The 20,684-nt window shown below is 39.8% G+C and overlaps 2 protein-coding genes, 1 long non-coding RNA gene and 1 other non-coding gene across 6 annotated transcripts; 2 read left to right on the forward strand and 2 right to left on the reverse strand.

Moving 5' to 3' along the window:
* Window positions 1–152: 152 nt before the first annotated feature.
* wdr45b (WD repeat domain 45B) lies at window positions 153–11,054 on the reverse strand. 3 transcript variants are annotated; one of them, XM_005447907.4, is made up of 10 exons: window positions 10,836–11,054; window positions 9,556–9,630; window positions 8,409–8,510; window positions 7,834–7,921; window positions 7,478–7,572; window positions 7,008–7,198; window positions 6,817–6,902; window positions 5,098–5,199; window positions 4,845–4,966; window positions 153–2,825 (listed from the first exon to the last, which is right to left on the reverse strand). In XM_005447907.4, the coding sequence occupies exons 2-10, from the start codon at window positions 9,611–9,613 to the stop codon at window positions 2,719–2,721; spliced, it is 951 nt and encodes a 316-aa protein (XP_005447964.1). In that variant the 5' UTR covers window positions 9,614–9,630; window positions 10,836–11,054; the 3' UTR covers window positions 153–2,718. The 3 variants fall into 3 exon arrangements, with proteins under 3 accessions (XP_005447964.1, XP_003438700.1, XP_005447963.1); XM_003438652.5 differs by having other exon boundaries at window positions 10,689–11,053; XM_005447906.3 differs by lacking the exon at window positions 10,836–11,054 and adding an exon at window positions 10,207–10,489.
* On the forward strand, window positions 9,590–13,831 carry LOC109203100 (uncharacterized). The gene is made up of 2 exons (XR_002063034.2): window positions 9,590–9,681; window positions 12,136–13,831. It is a non-coding gene; the product is annotated as an uncharacterized LOC109203100 (long non-coding RNA).
* On the forward strand, window positions 11,209–11,281 carry trnar-ccu (transfer RNA arginine (anticodon CCU)). Its single transcript has one exon. It is a non-coding gene; the product is annotated as a tRNA-Arg (tRNA).
* Window positions 13,491–19,701, reverse strand: LOC106098460 (zinc finger protein 37). Its single transcript, XM_013273111.3, has 7 exons — window positions 19,509–19,701; window positions 18,381–18,583; window positions 17,650–17,751; window positions 17,449–17,535; window positions 17,173–17,283; window positions 16,550–16,673; window positions 13,491–16,441 (listed from the first exon to the last, which is right to left on the reverse strand). Exons 1-7 carry the CDS (start codon window positions 19,534–19,536, stop codon window positions 14,373–14,375), a joined length of 2,724 nt encoding a protein of 907 aa, XP_013128565.1. The 5' UTR covers window positions 19,537–19,701; the 3' UTR covers window positions 13,491–14,372.
* Window positions 19,702–20,684: the final 983 nt, after the last annotated feature.

The raw sequence follows: 20,684 nt of genomic DNA on the forward strand, positions 1-20,684 counted from the left end.
CTTGTTAGCAAATGTATCCTCAAAATATTAGTTGCAGGGCCAGTGCTGATGTGATTAAAAACAGCAGTAAGATAGTCAACAGTTACAGATTCCATGTGTTACATTTGGTTTCCACGTCACAGTAGGCATGAAACAGCACATAATTATAACTGTAAAATTTTAAAAATTTTATTCACAAATTTAAATGCAGGTTTTACAATCATTCTGAGTGTGTAAGAAGCAGGTTGGCTTTTCAGTTTGTGCAGCATCCCTCCTGTAGTCGGTACCCGCCAAGTCCCGTGTAATTCAGCGTTGCACCTACAAAAGTACAATGCGACCCAAAAGGTGACACACGTAATGTAATTTTTGCAATGAATCAACAAAATGCTGTCAAGCAGTTGACAAATGGAGACAAAAAAGCACCCATTAACAGCGTCGCTTATACAAGTTGGATCCACACTGAGATGTCCCGTTTATGGCCCAACAAACAACAAAGCACTTCACTTTGCATTAGCTGAATTAGCTTCAGAGTGAAGCAGTGAAGTTACTTTTACCAAAAACAATGTGGTGATCTTTAGGGACATTTCTGATTAATCACACTGGGCTGAATATTAAATACAAGTGCATTCTTAAAGCAAATTTTAAATGTTTTTACAGTTGATCTCAGCTGCTGCTAGCAAACTTTTTTTGTAATTTATTAAGGAAATCTCTATTTGTTTGGCTATTAAGCTCCCTGTTGAGGCAGAAACATTCACATTTAACATTTCAGCATTTTGGTAAACGTGGATTTTTTGCAAAAAGATTTGAATATTCTAGAGGTAAACAGAAAACTAAGGCTAGCAGCCAGTTAGCTTTATTTTTTATATTGTACACATGCAAAAATAATTTTTCTATTAAAGTTAAACACTTAAAGTTGTTGCATGACCTCAATTACTGAACTATAAGGTGTTTATTAGAAGGGCTGGTTAGTGACTTGTTTTACTTTTCAACAAAGCTGTGCTAATTATTTCCACTGTTTCTGCTTCACTCAGCTAAACTGCTGCTAGCCAAAGCTTTCTGTTCACCGTACAGACTTAAGAGTATTACTCTTAATGAACTCCCAGTTTGAAAAAAAGAAAAGAAAAATGACTTTGCTTTCACAAACTGAACAAATTGAATAAATAAATAAATAATCAAAATGTGGAGATGATGCTGAGTTACTTGTATGCCAAGACTTCCTATCTATCAGGTAAATGGAATGCTAAGACTAGAAGCCAGTTACCTTAAATTAGCATAAGTTTAAACGGGAAAAATTACAGAGAAATTACAGTCAACTAGTCTTCTGTGATCCTCTTTTTGAGTTTGGTTTTGTAACAAGAACTAAATGTATTCGTTATCAAAGTGCAAAATGTGGGCCAAACCAACTGTGAAACTATCAATTTTGCTGGAACTTTTGTTTTTACCTTTAGTGCCCGGGAAACTCCTATTTTAATAACAACCAATAACTTTCCTTCTTTCCATCTGTGAACAATTAGTGCTAGTCAAAAATGTCATGTCGTTTGCTACAATCACTCAACAAAGCTGACATGTCGATATGTTCCTATGGCAACAAAACTATTACTACTAACCAAAGTGTTGTAAGTCACAGTGACAAAATGTGTTATTTTTACCCTTTTGTATAAAAAAAAAAAACAACAAAAAACCGGAAAAGCACTGACTGGCAGACTTTGACGCCTTCATCCAGACCTTATGCTAAGCTAACGCTAACCAGCTGTGTTCTGTAGCTTCACATTTACCTTACAGACATTTATCACTCTTTACTCAACACTCAGCAAGAAGGTACATAACTATTTACAAATATGCCAAATTCTTTAAGCTGTGTTGATCAGGAAAATGTATAAAAAAAATCTGCAAAACAAAACAAATAATAATTAAGGAAATTATGTATTGCACAATGTCAAGGACGAGTGATTTCTTTTGCTACTATTCTGTACAGTTTATAAGTAGAAGTTCAGTCTGGCAGGTTGTGTATATACAATGACTATAAGAAAATCTAGTAATACTAAGGTGGTGTTCTGTTTGGGGCTCTAGATGTTTCTGCAGATAATTAAGACCAAAGTGAAGAAAAACAGTCATCTTCATTCTGATCCTGCTTTTTAAACGCTTAGTATGGTACACTAGTATACACAAATACTTGTATGTATATATATATATATACATACATACATACATATACATATGACAACAATATGTGCACACATATAGATTCTCTCCAGTTTCAGAGGCACTCCCTATTGTTAGGTCAGGTGGTGTTAGTTGACAAAAATCTCTGTATTCTCATTCTAACTATCAGAATCATCTGTGTGATTAAAAATAGCCATCCTTTGTAAATTCCTCGGAAGACGTCTTAAAAAACAGCAAGTTGTCCTTTCAAAAAAATAACTTCGTCTTTTGTTTTCCCCTTGTGTTTTGTTTAGGAGGAAATCGTTCATGTCCCTCAGTGCAGGTCGATGAAATCTGAGTCACTGTTCATACCTCCAGCCAACCACCTTTCCATAGAAGCCCCCTCCCACCCCAAAAAATTCCTTTTTTCTTTTTTTTTTTCCTTGTTCTCCCTTCATTTAATGCTCTTTTTACAGAGTCTGTCAAGATAGCGAGAAGTGAAACAAAAAACTTCTCTAACTGCCTTGAAAATAAAAAAAGACTGTAAAGAAAAACAAAACAGATTGTTTAATAGGAAGTCTGAAGAGAGGTCAAAGGTCATATTTTCTCATCGGTCATCTCCAGGAACTGGGCGTACACATCTCTGGAACACTCTCCTTTTTGGTTGAACAGAAACTTGTAGTAGCTGCCATCAGCACAAATAGCTATAAATTGAAGAGAAGGAGAAATAAATTAAAAATGAGTGTTTGTACCAATACCACACTAAGAATTCACCATATGGTGCGACATCAGTTTAGGCAGTTATAAAAATGACAAAATCTTGCCTTTTCATTACTGACAGACATGACATGACCAAACACTCCTCCTCAGTGAATCAGATGCACTAGCTAGTTTCCAGGAAGAGAAGGCGAATAGCTGATGGCAACCAAATTCACAAAGGCCTCTTTACTCGACTCTACTCGGCTTTTAGGGGTTTCCGTTATGTGGTAGCACCTTACCAGGTTCCCTACTAGTGACGTCACTGAATGAGTCATGAGAGTGCCTCCACAAGAATCAAACCTGCCATTTTTAAACCTGGAAATGAAGAAAATAGTCTGCCTTGCCATAACGACCCAAGGTGGTACTCAATTGTAAGTGAAAGCTATAAACAAGTAGAGCAGAGTTGAGTCAGGCCTAGTGGGTTCTAGTGGAAAAGAGGCAAAAGTAGGCCAACTAAAATGTGTAAGATAACAGCATCTATATCTCATGTTATGTAAACACCCTACAATAATACAGAGGAAGCAGAGAAAACCCCAACAATCATATCACCCCCTATAAGCAAGTGCTTTGCCAACAGTGGGAAGGAAAAACTCCCTTTTAACAAGAAGAAACCTCCAGCAGAATCAGGCTCAGGGAGGGGCGGCCATCTGCCATGGGGTGAGAGAAGGAAGACAGGACAAATGACACACCATGGAAGAGAGCCAGAGAAGCAGCAGTACAACTGATTGTGTGCTTTGTGCCCATACAAGTCAATCTCACAAGAGTGAAAAAAGACCAACAAATTCTAACGTTTGTTGTGATCTCATGAGCTCTCTCAAATGCAACATCAGTTTTTGGCCATTAGGACACAACATTGCAAATTGTCCACAACACCCATTTTTGTTCATCTTATTCCTGACATACAGAGTCTTGAATGATCAGCCCCACCAATCATATAGCACAGATTTCATTGTATATTAGTATATAATCCTAGTATAGCACTTCACTTTTAGACTGCAGGCTGACTTATGGGTCCTAGAATTTCCAAAAGTAGAACTGAGGCAGAATCTTCAGCTGTTCTTGTGGAACCATGATGCTCAGGGCATCCTGAACACCCATTATGTTGCTATGGGCTTTGTTTTGACAGTTGAAGATAAAAGAACCAAACACTTAAAGCAAGTTTTTTATACATGGATTAAACCATGGTTGAAACATGTGAACAGCCACGTGTGTGTGATCAAGCTGTTTTTTAATGAGAGCAGCACTTGAGCCTCAGCTGAAAAGCTTAGAGCTGAAGTCATTTGTGCAACTACAATTTATGAGGAAATGTTAACGTGCCTGGAGCTGAGTGTGAGGAGGAAAACAGAGAAGTCCAGAGAGCAACATAAACGAAACTGCTTTTAAAAGATATAGATATTAAGATATAGAGAGCCAATAAGCTAGCTACAATAAAAATACATTTTAAGACGATATTTTGTTACAGACATCCAGTCTATATGCACTAACAGAGTTGCTGTGTTAAACAGACTAAAATCAGTGCTATCCCTCCCCATTCTTCTGGTCAGATGATATAAAACTAGACGCAGCTTATGTTTGGAGAAACAAGGGAGAGGCATCTAACCTATGGAGCACTGCCCCACAGAGTGAAACACGGTGGAAGTATTGGGGATGCTTCAGTGCATCTGGAACTGGGAATCTCATCAAGGTAGAAGGAATACTGAAGAATAAAGGATATGTGAAGATTTTGAAAGAAAACCTCAAGCAGTCAGCAGCAAAACTGAATAATCTTGTTTCTGTGTGCAAAGTGGAAAAATACAAACGTCCAAAATCAAACTAGGATGTTTGGAAAAGCGGTGTTAGAAAGCATTCGCTCTGTTTAACAGGTTTGGGTAATAATTCTGTCCTCGTCTGCAACTGTCAAACACTGTTACATGATCAGACGATGAGTTGGACATTCCAGAAAATATCATGTGTCTGGAACCTACCTATGACGGCATTGGGCTCTGTTCCAAAGGCACACACACATGGAGAGCCTGAGGGGACCTGGAACTTGGAGAAGCTCCACTTAGAGCTGAAATATTTAGGCAGGAAGCTGGCTGAGGCCAAGCTGCAGAGACAAAGATAAACAGGCTATTTTGGGATTCATGTTTTTAACACTGCATTGGATGTAATTACTACACAACAGATTCTTCACATCACCTACGTTCAGAAAAAAGAAACACTTAAGCAAAGACCGACCTTGACTGTTTGTTCCTTTTTGGGTCCTCTGCAGCAAATATGTGCACTGTGCCATGGTCACTGGACACACAGATGAGGGACGCGTCCTGGTTAAAATTAATGCTGAAAAGACAGCAGACCAAGAAAAACAACACGCTTTCAGTTACTCAGACAAACAGAGGGACAAAGTAAAGCCTGAAAACTGGTTGCTCTATTAAAGAGTGTGTGACACAGTAAGTACATTCCATTAAAGCTTTGCTAGACAGGCACTGAAAGATATAGTTAAAGCTTTCAAAAAAGTACAGCCCATACCCTGATTTCCCTACAGGAGGGACCTCCCTCCTGTAGGCTCATCACCTGCAGGAAGGACCATAGGGACTATACTGCATATTGTTGGGCTGCAGTCAGGGGGCCTCTTCAGTCCAATCCCTGGCTATAGGGGCTGGGCTAAGACATGGAACCTCACCTTTTTGGTGGGAAAGGACCTCGAGGCAGTGTATCAGGGTGAAAGGCACTGGCTAGATAATATTCAGTGTTCAAGTCAAGCTTGGGCCCTAGAACCAGTCTCTTGAACAGGAGATGCGTTCCAGTCTGGAGCTGCATTCAGTAAAAGGCAACAGGCAGTGATGGGTACCTTGGCTCTCTGCCTGTGTTTTGGTTTTTGTTTCCCCAGTTGACGACGGGTTTGCATTGCTGCTCCTCCAGTCAGGTATATGTCTTGACTGGCACTTGTGCTTCTGTGCTGAATGACAGTTCACACTACCCACCCTTCTTGCAAGTTCTGGGTGTGGTGCTGGAGGTTGCCCCACCCAAGTGTCTAACTAAAACACTTCAACTCTCACAGTGAGACCTCGGGGGTCATAGCTGATGACTGATCGAGTGAAGAGAGGGGCTGTCAACTGATCAGACCTAGTGGTGAGTTGGATCAGGTGGTGAGGGGGGAAGCTGCTCAGGCCTGGTGTGCCCAAATGTTTAGTGAGGTTGCACTGGGAGCATCTGTCAGTCTGTGATCTTCAATTCACACATCTAAGCAAACTTAAATAGCATTCCAAGGGAGGCTGGGAATATCAAGTCTCATAAGTCCCAAGCTGGACTTATTCCCAGCGGGTGCTGAACCTCGACCAGAGCTGCCTTTTTTCACTGACTCTTTTCATATTTTTTATGGACAGAATTTCTAGCTTAGCCAGGTAGCAGACAACTTTAGTGGGCTCAGTATCACATCTCTACATTTTACAGATGACATGGTTCTCTTAGCCTCAAGCTAACCTCCAGCTAGCACTACAGCAGTTCACAGGAGAGTGTGAAGCGACAGGAAGGAAAAATAGCACTCCCAAATCTGAGGCCATGGTTCTCAGCCAAAAAAGGGTGGAGTGCCCTCTCTGGGCCAAGGACAAGCTGCTGCCTGTGGAGGACTTAAAGTATCTCTGAGTCTTCTTCACGAGTGAGGGAAGTGGGAGACTAAAAGAAAGATTGTACTGGGCTATAGTGATGAACAAAAAGCTGAGCATAAAATTAAAGTTGTCGATTTATTGGTCTGTCTATGTTCCTACCCACAGAATGAGACTGTTGATACAAGCAATAGAAATTAGCTTTCTCTGAAGGGTGGCTGGTCTTTGCCTTACAGATAGGAGTATGGAGTAGAGCCACTAGCCCTCCACATTGATAGAGCTAGCTTGCTAGCTTATTATTTAATCATTTTGACATGCTTCTCATGCTGTTAGCATTGTGCTAAGCACTTACCAGTAAATGTTAGCTGCCTGTGACCCTCGTCTTAGCTCCTGTATGAGCTGACCTGCAGATGTGTCAAAAATTCTGATGAGTGTCCCCTGTGGAAATAGAACACAGATAACAGGTTAGTAAGAAATAAAGCAAAATACACTGAAGGAGTGTTCCTTTTACTACTACTTTACTTAATTTACTAAAGTCCATACTTTCTCTGATGCAGTAGCTATTCTTGTGCCCTGAAGGTTGAGCGCTATGCAGCACAGTGCCCCCTCATGGGCAGGGATGTCAACTGGAGGCTTCTCTGTGTTGGCAAGGTCCACAATCTGTACGTGGCCTGAATGTGTCCCAGGGAAGGCCAACAGAGAGTTGTTGCTGTTCGGACACAGCACACACAGACCTGAGGAGGACAAGGAGAGAAAGAGAGCAAGTGTTGAAACCGTCACACACCTGAAGAACAGCACTCCCCCCCCCCCCAAAAAAAAAAAAAAAAAAAAAAGTTTGTTCCTTTTAAACAAAAGGAACATTTTTAGCCACTGAGCTCAGTTTTTCACTTATTCTTTTGACCAGAGCAATAGAACATTTGGGACTACAGTTTTGGTGATTAATAAGTTTCCAAACAGTCAGCATGGTTTAAGAGCTTGAGCAAGTCACAGTTTAATTCAAAGGGTAAACTGACCTTTGGGATTGTAGCAGGTCTCAAACACATGCAGCTGATGTGGATTGTGGGTAAAGGTGAACACTTTGATCATTGAGTCAAGGACCACCACAATCCTAAGAACCAGGGAGAACCGACACACAAGCAAAAATGTAAACTATGAAGTGATGCCAAAAAAAAGAAAAACAAAATTTAAGAGTTTATTTTTTGGATTTAAATCTTTATCAGCCAGTCTCACTGATATTAAGATCCTTTATTTTATTCATTTACTTTTTTTAATGGAGTGTGAATAATAAACAACCATAGCAAACAAAAACATCAGAATGCAAGAAAGAGAAAAAAATCATTAAAAACTGCTGCAATAATAACTGAGCTACCTGTCACGTCGAAGTTTCACTGCTTTTACTTCTGTTGAGAACTCAATCTCAATGACAGTCTTCTTCTTTAGGTCATCCCAGATCATCACTGGAGAACAAAAAAAAAAATGTCACATAAATAAAACATACTGTGTGTAATACTTTTTCTACAGGAAGTTACATTTAACAGACAGTCATACTGTGCAAAATGTGAAAGTATGGTGGAAAAGCAGCAGAGACAGTAAAACAAAGGATTATCCGCCTTGGACCTGGAGATATCCCATCAAACTGATATGTGTTTTGCTTTTTTTTTTTCATTGTAATTTCTCAAAACATTACTGCAAGTACTAATAGCAACATCCCACTGATATCCCTAGTAACACCCTTTGGAACAAAAGCTGCAGAGTAGACAGGTGAATGTGTGCATTTATAATCTGTGGCTTTTAGTACAAATAGCAAACAGGTGAGATTTTCACTGTATATGATAATGACAGAAAAAAAAAATCTTTAAAATCTAAAAGTGATCATTTGTCTAATTACAGGACTGGTTTAAATCCAGTATTGACAGTAAAGCAAACAAAGCTGACAAAACATACCTTTGTTGGTTGGGTACTTTGGTTTCTTGCCTCCTCCTACTAGTGCTAAATAGTTACACCTGAACAGCATCTCCACGTGGCCAACCCCACCCTCAAGGAATTCTGAAAATTACATTAATGGGCAGTAATGTAAAATACTGTTAGTGACAGTAACAAAAAAAAAAAAAAACTGTCTGCACTGCTTGCAGTCTCTAACTGTTGGTTGGCTCAAAAAAAAGAGAGACTGCAGACCTAAAGCAGTTAAATTTGAGTTTAAAGAAGTAAGTGGAGGTCATGTGCTTGGTCACATGACATATGCTGTCTTAGCCATGTGCTGGGTAAAACGTCCTCCATGTTTCAGGACTTGCAATGCAGTTACAACACTGACTTCCTGTGAGCAGCAGCCACCAGGTTCTAACAATTATTTTGCTGCCTTTGTTTTAAATCACTGAACTCTACACTGTATGGTACTCATCTTTTACATTAGATTTAATAATATAAGACCTTCACTTTATTTTTCCATTGTTATGTTATTTTTGCCTTAGTGAGATACTGTTTTTTTCTTACTCTATTTTATTGAGCTATACATGTTTGGCTTTTTTGTGTTGTTTTTGCTGCTGTAACACGGGAAATTACCAACTTCTGTGATAAAGCATAAATAATTTTCTCAGCACATAATAAATCATAACTTTAAAGTAAAAATATATATAATCACTCAATGTGCTTACTCATGCAGACAGCTGTATGTAAAGATCTCAGGGTTTCCCCACACATAGACTTTAGTAGGGTGTGTTACCCGGGTACAAAGAAGGCTCCCCAAGTGTACTCTGATACTGGACAATGCCCTCACTCTTATTTTAGGGTCACTTGCTGCTAGATAGCCAGCTCCTGTCCTTCCTATCCAGGCTTTTCAGGGTGCTTTTTTTGGTGGTCCTCATTTTCACTCAACTGTCTTGAGTCTTGCAATCAGACAGATTCCAACTCCACAGTCTTTGACTGCAGCCAACAATCTGCTTTCACAGGGAATTTCCATCAAAAACTGAAGGGGGACTACTGTCACCAGCTGCAGCCCATGATGGTAGAGAATTTTACTAGAAAGGAAGCTGATTATTGCTTCAGCACTTATCCTCACAAAATATATATATAGTATGACACTTTTGCATGTTACCTTGTTTCTCCTTCTCTTTGAGAGGATCCGTGTTGTACACACGAAATCCATTCTCCATACCGCAGGCAAAGCATCCTGTAGAGAGACACCGAGGTCAAACAGCAGAAATCACAAGCTGAGCACAAGGTTAATCCACTGTTGTTGTCATTCAATGTGGTTCTCGTAAATAACTTTACAATGTCAAGTATCTCAAGATTTACAGTAACGAGAACGCACTACAGGAGGACACTGGGAAGAATGATATGCATAGACAAGTGCAGCCCTTATACAGAAAGTGTTTGGATCTCTCCTGGAATTCATATGAAACTGCCGCATCATATGTTGACAACGACGACAGTGACGTTTAGTGCCATGGCCCCATAGTGTAGTAACAATAAGTTAACTTCAATCTTCACAAATGTGGCTGACAAGAGTAACTTTAACAAAAGGTTATGATAGATGCTGACCGCACGGTCAGCAATCACACTCCAACTTTACGGCCTGTGGTGGGTGGGGAGCTAGGAAAATGTCGATTTAACGTAAACTACAAATGAACAACATGTTATCTGTATTTTAGAAAATGGACAGTCATAACGAAAAACTGATCATCGGAAAAGCTAACATAAAATTATGCAATTAAGGTGCATTAATGCCGGTTTAACGGTCATTTACCGACGGGAGCTGTTAGCATTGCTTAGCTAACACTAGCTGACAGCCGTTGTGGTCACAGTAATGACTAGTACGATAAAAATTTAGCTTACATTAGCATTTGTGCTACGTTTAAATACAAATCATAGTTAGTTAATTTCCTCGTTATAGAATTCGACCATTTTTATCATGTCGGCACCAAATTTTCTAGTTTCTAATTAAGACTCGATAACTGGTTAGCTCAAAACAAAAACGCTAACTATTTTTCGGATAGGATAGGTTAGCCTTAGCTAGTATTAACGTTGAGCGCTTAAAGTTAATGTTTCAAGAAGAGAGAGCACGTAGCCGTACTTTCACAATGGACTACAATATTTGAACGTGAAAAAACTTCGGTTATTATTTTATGTTTTATAGTTGAAGACGCTGGCTTAGTAGTGATAGATTAGCATCAACGATGCTCCCAAATCACGTTTGGGAGGAGAAAAAAAACGCACGTAGCTTCATACCATGATCCTGGTTAAATCCAGCATAGAGGAGTCCATTCCCGTGCGGATTTGAAGGCAGTAAATTCATTATTGTGACAGAACAACCGAATGCCAAACAGTGGTAACAAGTTAATCCAACAACTACTGTCTGAGAAGCTAACTGGCTACCATTCCTCCTGACTGTGCTGGGTAGGGAGGAGGAAAACAAACGAGGCTGGTTCCTTCTCAGGAAGAGCTGTCACCAGTCGGGAAATCAAAGAGGGTTTGCACCATTCGCTAGCGCATTCAAGAGACGAGAGCAAATACTGAAACAACTGCAAAAACTTCGTTTTTCCTAAATGTTGCTTTCCGAGTTAACTAATAAGTGGGTTTTTAAGATCCAAGGGAAAGTCCATCAATATGTAATGCAATCCCATTCTATTGGCCTACAGCTATACGTAATATATACCAAGCACCACAGTTTAATCTGTATTTATTGTCACATGATAAAGTGCATTAAAATATTGTATTAGAGATCATATAACAACGAGCTGCTGATGTAGCCCCAGTGGCCTAATGGATAAGGCACTGGCCTCCTAAGCCAGGGATTGTGGGTTCGAGTCCCATCTGGGGTGATGCATTTTAAAATGAATTTAGTAAGTGGTAGTAGAAAACTTGAAATTTCGACGAACACCACAACTACTGTTTAACGATCCGCGGAATCTTGGAGGGTCGCGCATCTTTATTTAGTAGGGAACTGTAGCATAGCCTAATGTGCCAGTTCTCGAAGTGAAGCATGAATGTATAAATATAACAAAAATGAAAGGTCATCAGTGTTCAGTTATGTCTATTCTTAAGTTAGCCAGAAACGACTTGTGCTTAGTTTTCTCCCTAAATTCCGTGGAAGCCATGTGTGGAATATGATTCTCTTGTTGTTTATTAGATTAGGGTTTTAGTCACTTATACTCACCTATGAAATATCTAGATATACCGCCTTCTTTTAATTTGGCTTTTTTTTTTTTTTTTGATGATTTATCACTGTACTGACAAGGCCTTAGACGTCTAGGCAAAGATAAGACAAATAAAAATACCACAGAGTAATGATTCCAGTCCAGTGGTTCCATATGAACGTAGAAATGGACAATGGCAGCTTTTGTTAACATTTTGATTTTATTATTTTTGCCAGCAATCCTTTACATTCTCTGAAATGTTCCAAATGCTTAAAACCAAGTTAGGTTAGTAATCCTCAATTTGCTAATAGCTATTTACTTCTGCCATTTCAAAAAATATGTTAAATAAATGTAATTATTTAAGTTCACTAATTTCATAAATGCAACAAACATGGTAAAGTTGATAGCTAGCCAGTCACATATTAAAATGTTTTATTTACAAATAGTAGTAATGATAATTTATGACTGTTATTTCTGATTGTGTCAGCATTTTTCAAATTAGCTGGCAACTAACCATTAAAATACTACTCTCCTACAAGTGCTGCAGCAGAATCCTTTTTGAAGAAAGACCACACAGGAGATTCATGGACGTTGTGAAGGAGGACATCAAGAGAGCTGCTGTGACCTGTTCTTGGCATCCTCTGGACACGTCACGATGAAGGCGACAGCTTCCTAAATAGAGCAGCTGAAAGCAGACCTATGCCTGATGCAGCTTTTAATTTTTTAGGTCATCTAAAATTTAAAAACCTTTAAATTATGATACAAAAACCTGATTTCACTAATCTATCTTTGGTTGACTGTTGGTGGTCAAAGTTTATCTCAAAAAGTTTTATCTCAAACTGTGCCTATAAAACTTCTGTGGTTTGTAATGCAGTCACTTGTAAAATTCCTAAAATTCTAATACGTTACTAGGTTTACAAGAAACCACCGATCCATCACAATCCACCGTGTTATTGCTATACAACAAAGATGAACAAGTCACCAGCATCACGGGCTGACTGGCCAGACAGCTGCACTGTGCAGGTATTTTTCCCACATGGACAGGTTGTTTGCTGGATTTGGGGCACAACAGCTTACAATTTGCATTTTATACATCAGAAATCGATGAACTAACTGAAAAGATGCAGCAGACAGTGAAGTTAATGTAACATTGGAAAGACTCTGAAGTTGGGTGTTCCTGAATGCAGCTGGGATTCATCTGCATCTTTAGCCAGCTTTACCCCCACTACATCACACATTACTAGATGATATGATATTGAAATTACCAAATAACTTGTGGTAAATAACTGACACTTGGAATCAAATGTTCAGTTTATTACAGAAAAACATAACCAAAGGTCCCATGAAACCCACTTTCAGTGGAAACATTTTTATAATCATGGAGGTGTAAAATCAAAGCCATGAAAATGTAACTACTGCTATTTTTCTAGCAATCCCACAACTAGATGGCCTCTTACCTTTACAAGCTATAAAAACTTTTTTCCAGTTGCCAGTTTATTTCAAAGTTAGTGAAAGGACAGAATGTTGCCTACATTGTAAATGTAGATTGCTGTAGATGCTCTGATGTTCACTGCCGTTTCACAGCAGTCATCAAGGCTTAGTTTTCTAGCATTAGGTCGTCTGATGTACTTAACCATAGGCTGTCAGCACAGCTCCAGGTTGGTGATCCAAACAGGACTATCAACATGGACTCTAACCGAACAAAGAGACCCCTATCAATTTTAATGAAGACTACATTTAGAGTATGTCAGGCTTGTCTGACAGCCCCTACTGACAAAGAACTGAAAACATTTTCATGCTCTCAGTAAAAAGCCACAAGACTGCTGACAAACAGTAATTTTACCTCAAAGAACGCAAATTCTTGATCTATGTTTCAGCCGCCAGAGGTTAGTTTGTGTGTCTTTCTGTGTTTGTTTTAATATGTCAAACAGCTGTAAACCAAAGGCTGTGTTGTGTGATGTGATGTTGTGTGAGGGTTGTGTGACAAGTAATCCTCCAAATAACCTAGTAACCTAACCCTGTGTGATACCTAAACACTCACTGGCTTACATTTATTTTCTGTTCGCATGTCACCACTACAAAATGAGAAAAGAAAAAAAAGAAGAAGAAAAAAAATCACATTAGCAAGGCAAGTTGCTAATCCTAATATCAGTTTGGTTTAAACACACACAGGCCACAGCTATGTGGGAAAAACAGGGATAGCAAAATATTAGAAACTGTGAGAAAAAAAAAAAAAAGAAGAGTTAACTAATAAACAGTGATTGGGTGTGGGTGTTGTGTTTCCTTCCCCTGAAACATGCATAGGCAACTGCATTTCTAATTCATCTTAAAGCTGCACTTGCTAAAGCAGAGCTCAAAACCCAGAATAAAGAGGCGAAAAAAATGAAAACTTCTCAGAAGGGGTATAATATGGGAGTAATATGGGTCATCCCATTTATACATACAAATCTTATGTAGAACAACAAATGTTTCTGTAAAAAATTCAAAGTTACATTTTCATAATGCACAACGCAATTACACACATTCTAGCAATCCAAAGCTGTGCTAGCCATAGGAAGAGCAATAAGGCTTATATTTTACAGAAAATGTCCTTCAACTGGAAAACTTAGTCCATCTCTTCTCTTCAGTATCAACAAAGTTGTCCTTTCAGTGATAGGTCAAATCATCAGCTCTTCACTCTTTGCAAAGTTCTGGTCTACACCTAACACCAACATTCTTCAGCATGGGCTGGTTATGCTGAAAATCCTTTTGGAAATATGTATTATGTCACAATGATCTATGCATGAACAAGTCTCCTGTGTCGTTTTAAGCCATGCAGGCTTGAAAACCCCTTATTGCACACTGCACAAACATATGGCCTTTCTCCAGTGTGGGTTCGCATGTGTAAAGTAAGAAAGCAAGATTGAACAAAGCCCTTTTCACAGATGTTGCACTTAAATGGCCTTTCTCCAGTGTGGTATCTCCTGTGTATCTTTAATTCTGCCGCAGATCTAAATGATTTATCACAGTCGTCGCACTTGAAAGGCCTTTCGCCCGTGTGTATCAAAGTGTGCCTCACCAACGCGTCCTTGCCAAAGAAGCCCTTCCCACAGTGCTCACACGGGAAGCGCAGCCCTTTGTGATGAAAATTGTCATGCTTCAGGAGGCACCTTCTTGAAGTGAACGTCTTCCCGCACTGAGGGCAGGTAAAGATCGGTGTGGGTTTTTCAGTCACGGGTTCGCCGGAGTGATGTACACGCTCCACATGCCTCGTCAGCGTGATGCCATGCCGGAATTTCTTGCCGCACTCCCAGCACAGGAATGGGTATGCCTTAGTGTGTTTTTTCTGGTGCTCCACAAGGTCAGAGTATGAACGGAATCTTTTACTACAATGGGAGCACTGAAATGGTTGGTAACCCGTGTGCTTCCACTCATGTCTAATGAAACGCTTCAAACTGGAAAACGTAGTCTGACAGTGGGAGCAGGTAAATGGCTCGGTGGGGTTGTGGACGTCGATGTAGTGCTTATGAAGGGCCTTGAACACTGGGAAGTTCTCCTCACAACGGTTACACTGAAAAGGTGTGTGGGATTCTTTGTGCATGGCCAATGCTTCTGAGTCACGTACCAGTTTCATACACACCTCACAGTAGAGCGGGTTGTGAGTCTGTTTGTGGGAATCCAAAGTTGATTTGTATCTGAACGCCTTGTCACATTCATCACACCTGAAACAATGCTTAACATCATCAGGCTTCTCAGGGTCCACCTGCTGCTCATTGTAGCAAATGTTTCTTAAATGGAACCTAAATGTTTGTTTGCACTTGAACTCGACACTGCAGTGAGGACAGTAGAATGGACCCTCTAACACACTCTTCTGTTCTTCAGGGCTCTTCTGCCCTGGTTCTTTGGAAGCCCTCTCTGCAGGGGGAGAGTAATCAGGATCCTGGGTGGTGTTGTCAACTGGCTGCTCTTCATTTGTGTCGTCACAAGGAACCCCACTTGATGACTGTTCACCTTCGTCTGCTGGGGTGTCTTGCTCCTTGGCTTTCCTAACAGCCTTTGCCTTTGTCATACTTGCACATCTGTGCTGCTGCAAGGAACGTAAGCTCTTGTAAAGCTTTTTGCATGAAGGACATGTAATGGGCAGCTCCTCGGAGTGCTGACTCATGTGTCGCTGCAAGAACTTGGCATGACTCACCACCTTGCTGCAGACTTTACAGGTTCTCTCATCCAAGTCGTTGCTTTTGGCTGAACCTTGGGGCCCGGCAAACTTTTTGGGTCCACTGCTGGTCGTACCTGAACCCGGCGTCTTCCCAGATTTCCTCCACTGCGACAAGTACCGTTTCATCTTGAGCCCTCTGTTCTTACGCACTGATCTTTCTAAAAGTGCGTCACTTTCTGTTGCTTCTTTTTTGCCCGTCACTGCACTTTCCGCTTCAAAGTCTTGATCTACAGAACGTTTCTTTTTTCTTCCACCTCCGTTTGACTTTTTCTCCACACCATCCAGCACTGTCACCTGGCCATCCTCGCCGATGATCAGTGTTCCTGATTGGTTGTCATTGCGGTCCTCTGCCATTTCGCTCTCACTGGCCTCAGTGCCTTCCACAGTATCTGTAACTACCACTGCATCAATTTCTGGTTTTACCTCACCAGTGAGGCCAAACCACTCAGGTTGCACACACTCCTCAGAGTTCCCAGCCCCCTCCACATACAACTCTTTGTTCTCAGATTCCACCTCCATCTCTGTGCAGACAGTATACACGAGACTGCTCTCTGCATCCGTTTCAGTTTGCTCATTGACAATCACGACTCTTTCCACAGGAGGGAGACACAGGGCAGACAAGATGCCACTGTCAACGATGAAAGACTCTGAAAGGAACAAGAATCATGAATGAACTGATAAAACAGATTCTGGCAAAAAAAAATTTTTTTAAAAATGATGAGAACTGATCCCGTGTTTTAAAATATTCAACTCACCAATGTCCTCTAATTGGCTGAGATCTTTTTGATTGTCAAGCAAGACTTTGAGCTCCTGAGGCTGAGAGAAAGCCCCCATGCATTCATTCAGAACAGATGATGTGTCGTTGAGCAGAGAGGCAATCTGATGAAACAAAAGCTTAAGTAAAATACCAATCATACAAGTCAAAAGCTCTACAGTTTCTAAACTTTTGACACAATTCTTAATTTTTTTGTTTATATTTTATAGCTTCACATTCTTGTTTTGCTCTGTAGACCTACTATAAGCTGTAGGGTCAGTCTAACATAACCCTGGAACTGATTGAAAACTGTTTGTAAAGTCACTTCTCTAAGCTCCCTGAGGCTGCATAGCAAGAGAAGGAAAAGTGCCATCACCAGCAGCCATGACAGACAGTGAAGATGGACTTCGTCTGTGGGATGAGAGACTGATTATAACAAATAAATTAAAGTAATATAAAGTATTTGGCAAATGAGTTGAATTGTGTGTACTGCCTTTCACTACCCAGAGCTGCAAACAGAATGCAAGAGATCACAAAAAAGGTAACAAAAACAACTAACAATATTAAAGAAACTAATACTACTAGGAGAAATGCTCTTTGCTCAATATGAGATATTACATTTACCTGTTGGAGAGTTTTGGTTGGAAGAAGCTTTTCCAGTCTTGACAGAAACAACCACATCAGTGTCTGGATTGCTTTGTCATATGTCGGACCAAAGTCTCCAGGGAAAACATCCTACAACACAATTCAATTTTATTTATATAGAGCCAAATTACAAAACAATTTGCTCAAGGCAACAGATAAAAACATACAATTTTATTTTTTCCTCAAAAACAGATCTTACTAACAAGGACCTGTCAGCAATCAATCACATTTTCTCCATATTCAGTTTAAACTCACCGTGAAGAAATTTCTTCTCTCTTCAGGATCTCTCAGCAGATTCTGGACTAGGCCCATGAAATGAGAATCTGACACCGGTTCAGCATTCTACAAGTAAAGAAAATTAAAACAGAAGAGGTCATTGTGGAACTTTAGATTTCAATGAGGAATACTAAACGTCACAGCAGTTTTAACACATGCCAAAAAAAGGTTTTCACCCACCTCCATGCTCCACAGTGACCGGAGCTTCTGCATCCGGTCGAGATGTGGTTTAATAACTTGCAGGTCGGCGGTCTCATCAGAACGACACAGCTCCAGGATCAACTGCAATCACCATTAATAGGTGATCAGTTCAGAGGAAAGATGAATTCCATTCACTCTGTGTTCTATAATGACTATCTCAGGAAATGCTTCATGTTTAACATTACACTTCTTTTATATATATAGCTTTGCAGCATAATTTTGTGTTATGACAGAGAAAATACCTGCTAGAGCCTGCTACTCCACTGATATATACTCAGTGAGTCAAAACAAAGACTGTGACAGCTTTAAGATAACGAAAAAGGCAGCTGCAGGCGAACATTAATCTCTCTAAATGAAAACCATCATTCTTTCTCAACGTAGTGGGTTCTATCTTTTGAGGTCTGGATAAAACAAACTAAGAAGAATTGTTTATAGTAACTGCTGCAATTAAAATGAAAACCCAATTTATCATTGAGCCCTACTACATACATCAAAGGCTTTTTTCTGTTTAAAAGACACAATTGTTGATCAGATATGAGTCTTCAGCTTCAAACAACACACTAATCCGCCTGCTGTCACCCAAGGAGTATGTAATTAAAATGTATGTCAAGCTGCTAAACAAACAAGTGACAAAATACAGGGAAAGCCAACATAACATGTACTAAAAACATGCTGGAGCGCCATGTGGCACCTAGATTCTGCCAACTTACTCGTGCTCTGAGTCCCAAGACAAGTTCAGCGCGCTGCCTCGTAGAGAGAAGCTGAGGAACAATTTCCGTGACCATAAACACAAACTCCTCAAGCAGCCCATAGTCTGACACAACCTTCTGCTCCACAGTCTGCCAGATGGCTGCAGAAACCAGCCGAATCGGTGAGACCAGGAGCCGCAGAGCAGAGAGGGGAAGAGAGGGGCCTGCAAGGAAAAAGGTATTTTTTTAAAAAGTGCTTGAAAGGCAATACGCAGTGAGTGTGAAGACAGGCCAACAACACAGACTTTCCCATTTAAGTTGTCAATGGAGTGATGACCACAAACTAAATTCCCTTTTTTTAATCACTGTCTTTACACTGGTTCCAAAAGAGACAGGAGATTCATGCAAATTATACCAAATCAACATTTTGTGAAGTTTTTCACAAAAAACAAAAAACAAAAAACACAAAAAAACCAAAACAAAAAAAACCAAAAAAACCCACACATCACAAACTTACCAGCAGGATATAAATAAAAGGTTTTATTTTAGCTCGAATGGCCATTATCACTGATAACAAAACTAAGGTCTCACGTAACATTAAAGAGGAGTTATTCTTCACAGAAAAACACAAACAAAAAGAAAAACAACAACATAAAACGCTTAATGCCGAGCTCCGGCTAAAGCGGATGTGCCTGCTACTTTCATTTCCGTAATCTACTATTGAACCACTGTTACATATCAATTTGAATGTTTTAACAGTATAACTGCTTACAGAAGTTGCTAATATGTTTGCATATCCCCTTCCCCTCCCACCCAAAACCCCCAAAACAAATACACGAATCAGAGATTTACTCAAAACAGGCGGATTCACGTCAACGAGTAAATTGCTGCCAGTCACTTTACCTAGCCTAGCTTAGCATTTTCTAAGCACTATGGATTATCAATACTCACAAACGCTGAGTTAAAGAATTAAGTCCAGCAACGTGTTTCCAGGCTAGTAAAAAGTAGAAGCAGTTTGTACTTTATTTAGACACAACTCTGTAGTAAATTGTTTAATAACAACCGCTAAGGCTTTAGCAATGCTATTCCCGCGCGCGGGCTAGATTGCGGCCTAGCCAAACAAAATTGTATACAAGCATTTAAACTCACCAGGTAACTCGGAGACACCTCCGTCCATACTGCGAGCTGTCTGCAGTTACATTACAGTCAGAGAACCTGTAATACTGTGACCGAAGTCAAAGTAACGGTTTTAAAGGGGTTGGAAGTCAGAAACCGAAGTCACACAACCGATCTTTGTGCGTCAACTGTTGCCTTTGGTTCCATCTACAATAATTGTCCGACAACGGGAAATAGTCCTGTTATTGGTTCCGCATCTCGTTGTTTTTTTTTTTTTAAACATTTTATTTTATTTTACTGTGCTTTTGGTCTTTCGACCTCCACTCCCCTTTGTTTCTGTAGGGCTAATAAAATTGCGAAGTAGGTGTAGGATCAACTTTGGTATCGCCATGTTTAATTCTTCAACAAAGCCTGAACTAAGCACGCTTTCCACTAATTTCTTTTAGTAGTCTTCAGGAATGGTTCTCCAGGCTTCCTGAAGAACATTCCAAAGCTCTTCTTTGGATGCTAGCTGCGTTTCCTTCTGTTCTCTGTGAAGGTGATCCCACATTGCTTCAATAAGGGGATCAGGGGTCTAGGAAGGCAAATTCATGACTCAGAGTGTCCAAGTGTAGTGTGTGTGTGTGTGTGTGTGTATTTGTGACAGTGATCTGACAACAGTTTTCTGCATTCAGAATTCCATCAGTTTTATGAAGATCTCCAAAACTACTGGTTGCAATGTCACCCCTAACCAGGACAGAGCTACCTTATGTATTGCAGAGGGCATTAGACATTCACTGTTGTACCTCTCTTCTGACTTTTACTGCTATTAATGACAGTTTGGACCAAAAGTTTCAAATTTGGATCACTTCATATCGTTTGATACCTTAGCTTTTCCTCCCCGAAAAAGCATAGAATTCACATTATTTTTATGTATACTAAACAAAATGCATTATGGATGTTTAAATTAAATGAAAATGATGGCTCCATGAAAAGGTTCAAAAACAGATGTGGCTAAATGAAAGGGATACTTAGTTTTTTATAGTTATCTGATTAAGTCCTCGCAATATACACACTGTCTGTACATCGTCTTAAGAGTTTAGAAAATAGAAAGAAAGAAAAATGACCCAAGCCTGCCCTAATCCTAATATTAGCTGAAAGAAGAAGAGGCAAGCATATTATTATCAACTTGCTTTTCACTATAACACTTTGTACCGTTGTCTTTCCTTC

The sequence above is a fragment of the Oreochromis niloticus genome, linkage group LG8 (genome assembly GCF_001858045.2).
Source record: "Oreochromis niloticus isolate F11D_XX linkage group LG8, O_niloticus_UMD_NMBU, whole genome shotgun sequence".
Taxonomy (NCBI): domain Eukaryota; kingdom Metazoa; phylum Chordata; class Actinopteri; order Cichliformes; family Cichlidae; genus Oreochromis; species Oreochromis niloticus.

Coding starts and splice junctions, on each gene's coding strand:
- wdr45b (XM_003438652.5), bottom strand. CDS start 10,755: ATGAATTTACTGCCTTCAAATCCGCACGGGAATGGACTCCTCTATGCT. Junction 5,200..6,816: donor CAGGCAGCTAACATTTACTG/GTAAGTGCTTAG, acceptor CTGTCTTTTCAG/CATTAATTTTAACCAGGACG. Junction 4,967..5,097: donor AAAAGGAACAAACAGTCAAG/GTCGGTCTTTGC, acceptor TTGTCTCTGCAG/CTTGGCCTCAGCCAGCTTCC.
- LOC106098460 (XM_013273111.3), bottom strand. CDS start 19,536: ATGGACGGAGGTGTCTCCGAGTTACCTG. Junction 17,536..17,649: donor GGTCACTGTGGAGCATGGAG/GTGGGTGAAAAC, acceptor CTTTACTTGTAG/AATGCTGAACCGGTGTCAGA. Junction 17,284..17,448: donor AGAGAAGAAATTTCTTCACG/GTGAGTTTAAAC, acceptor ATTGTGTTGTAG/GATGTTTTCCCTGGAGACTT.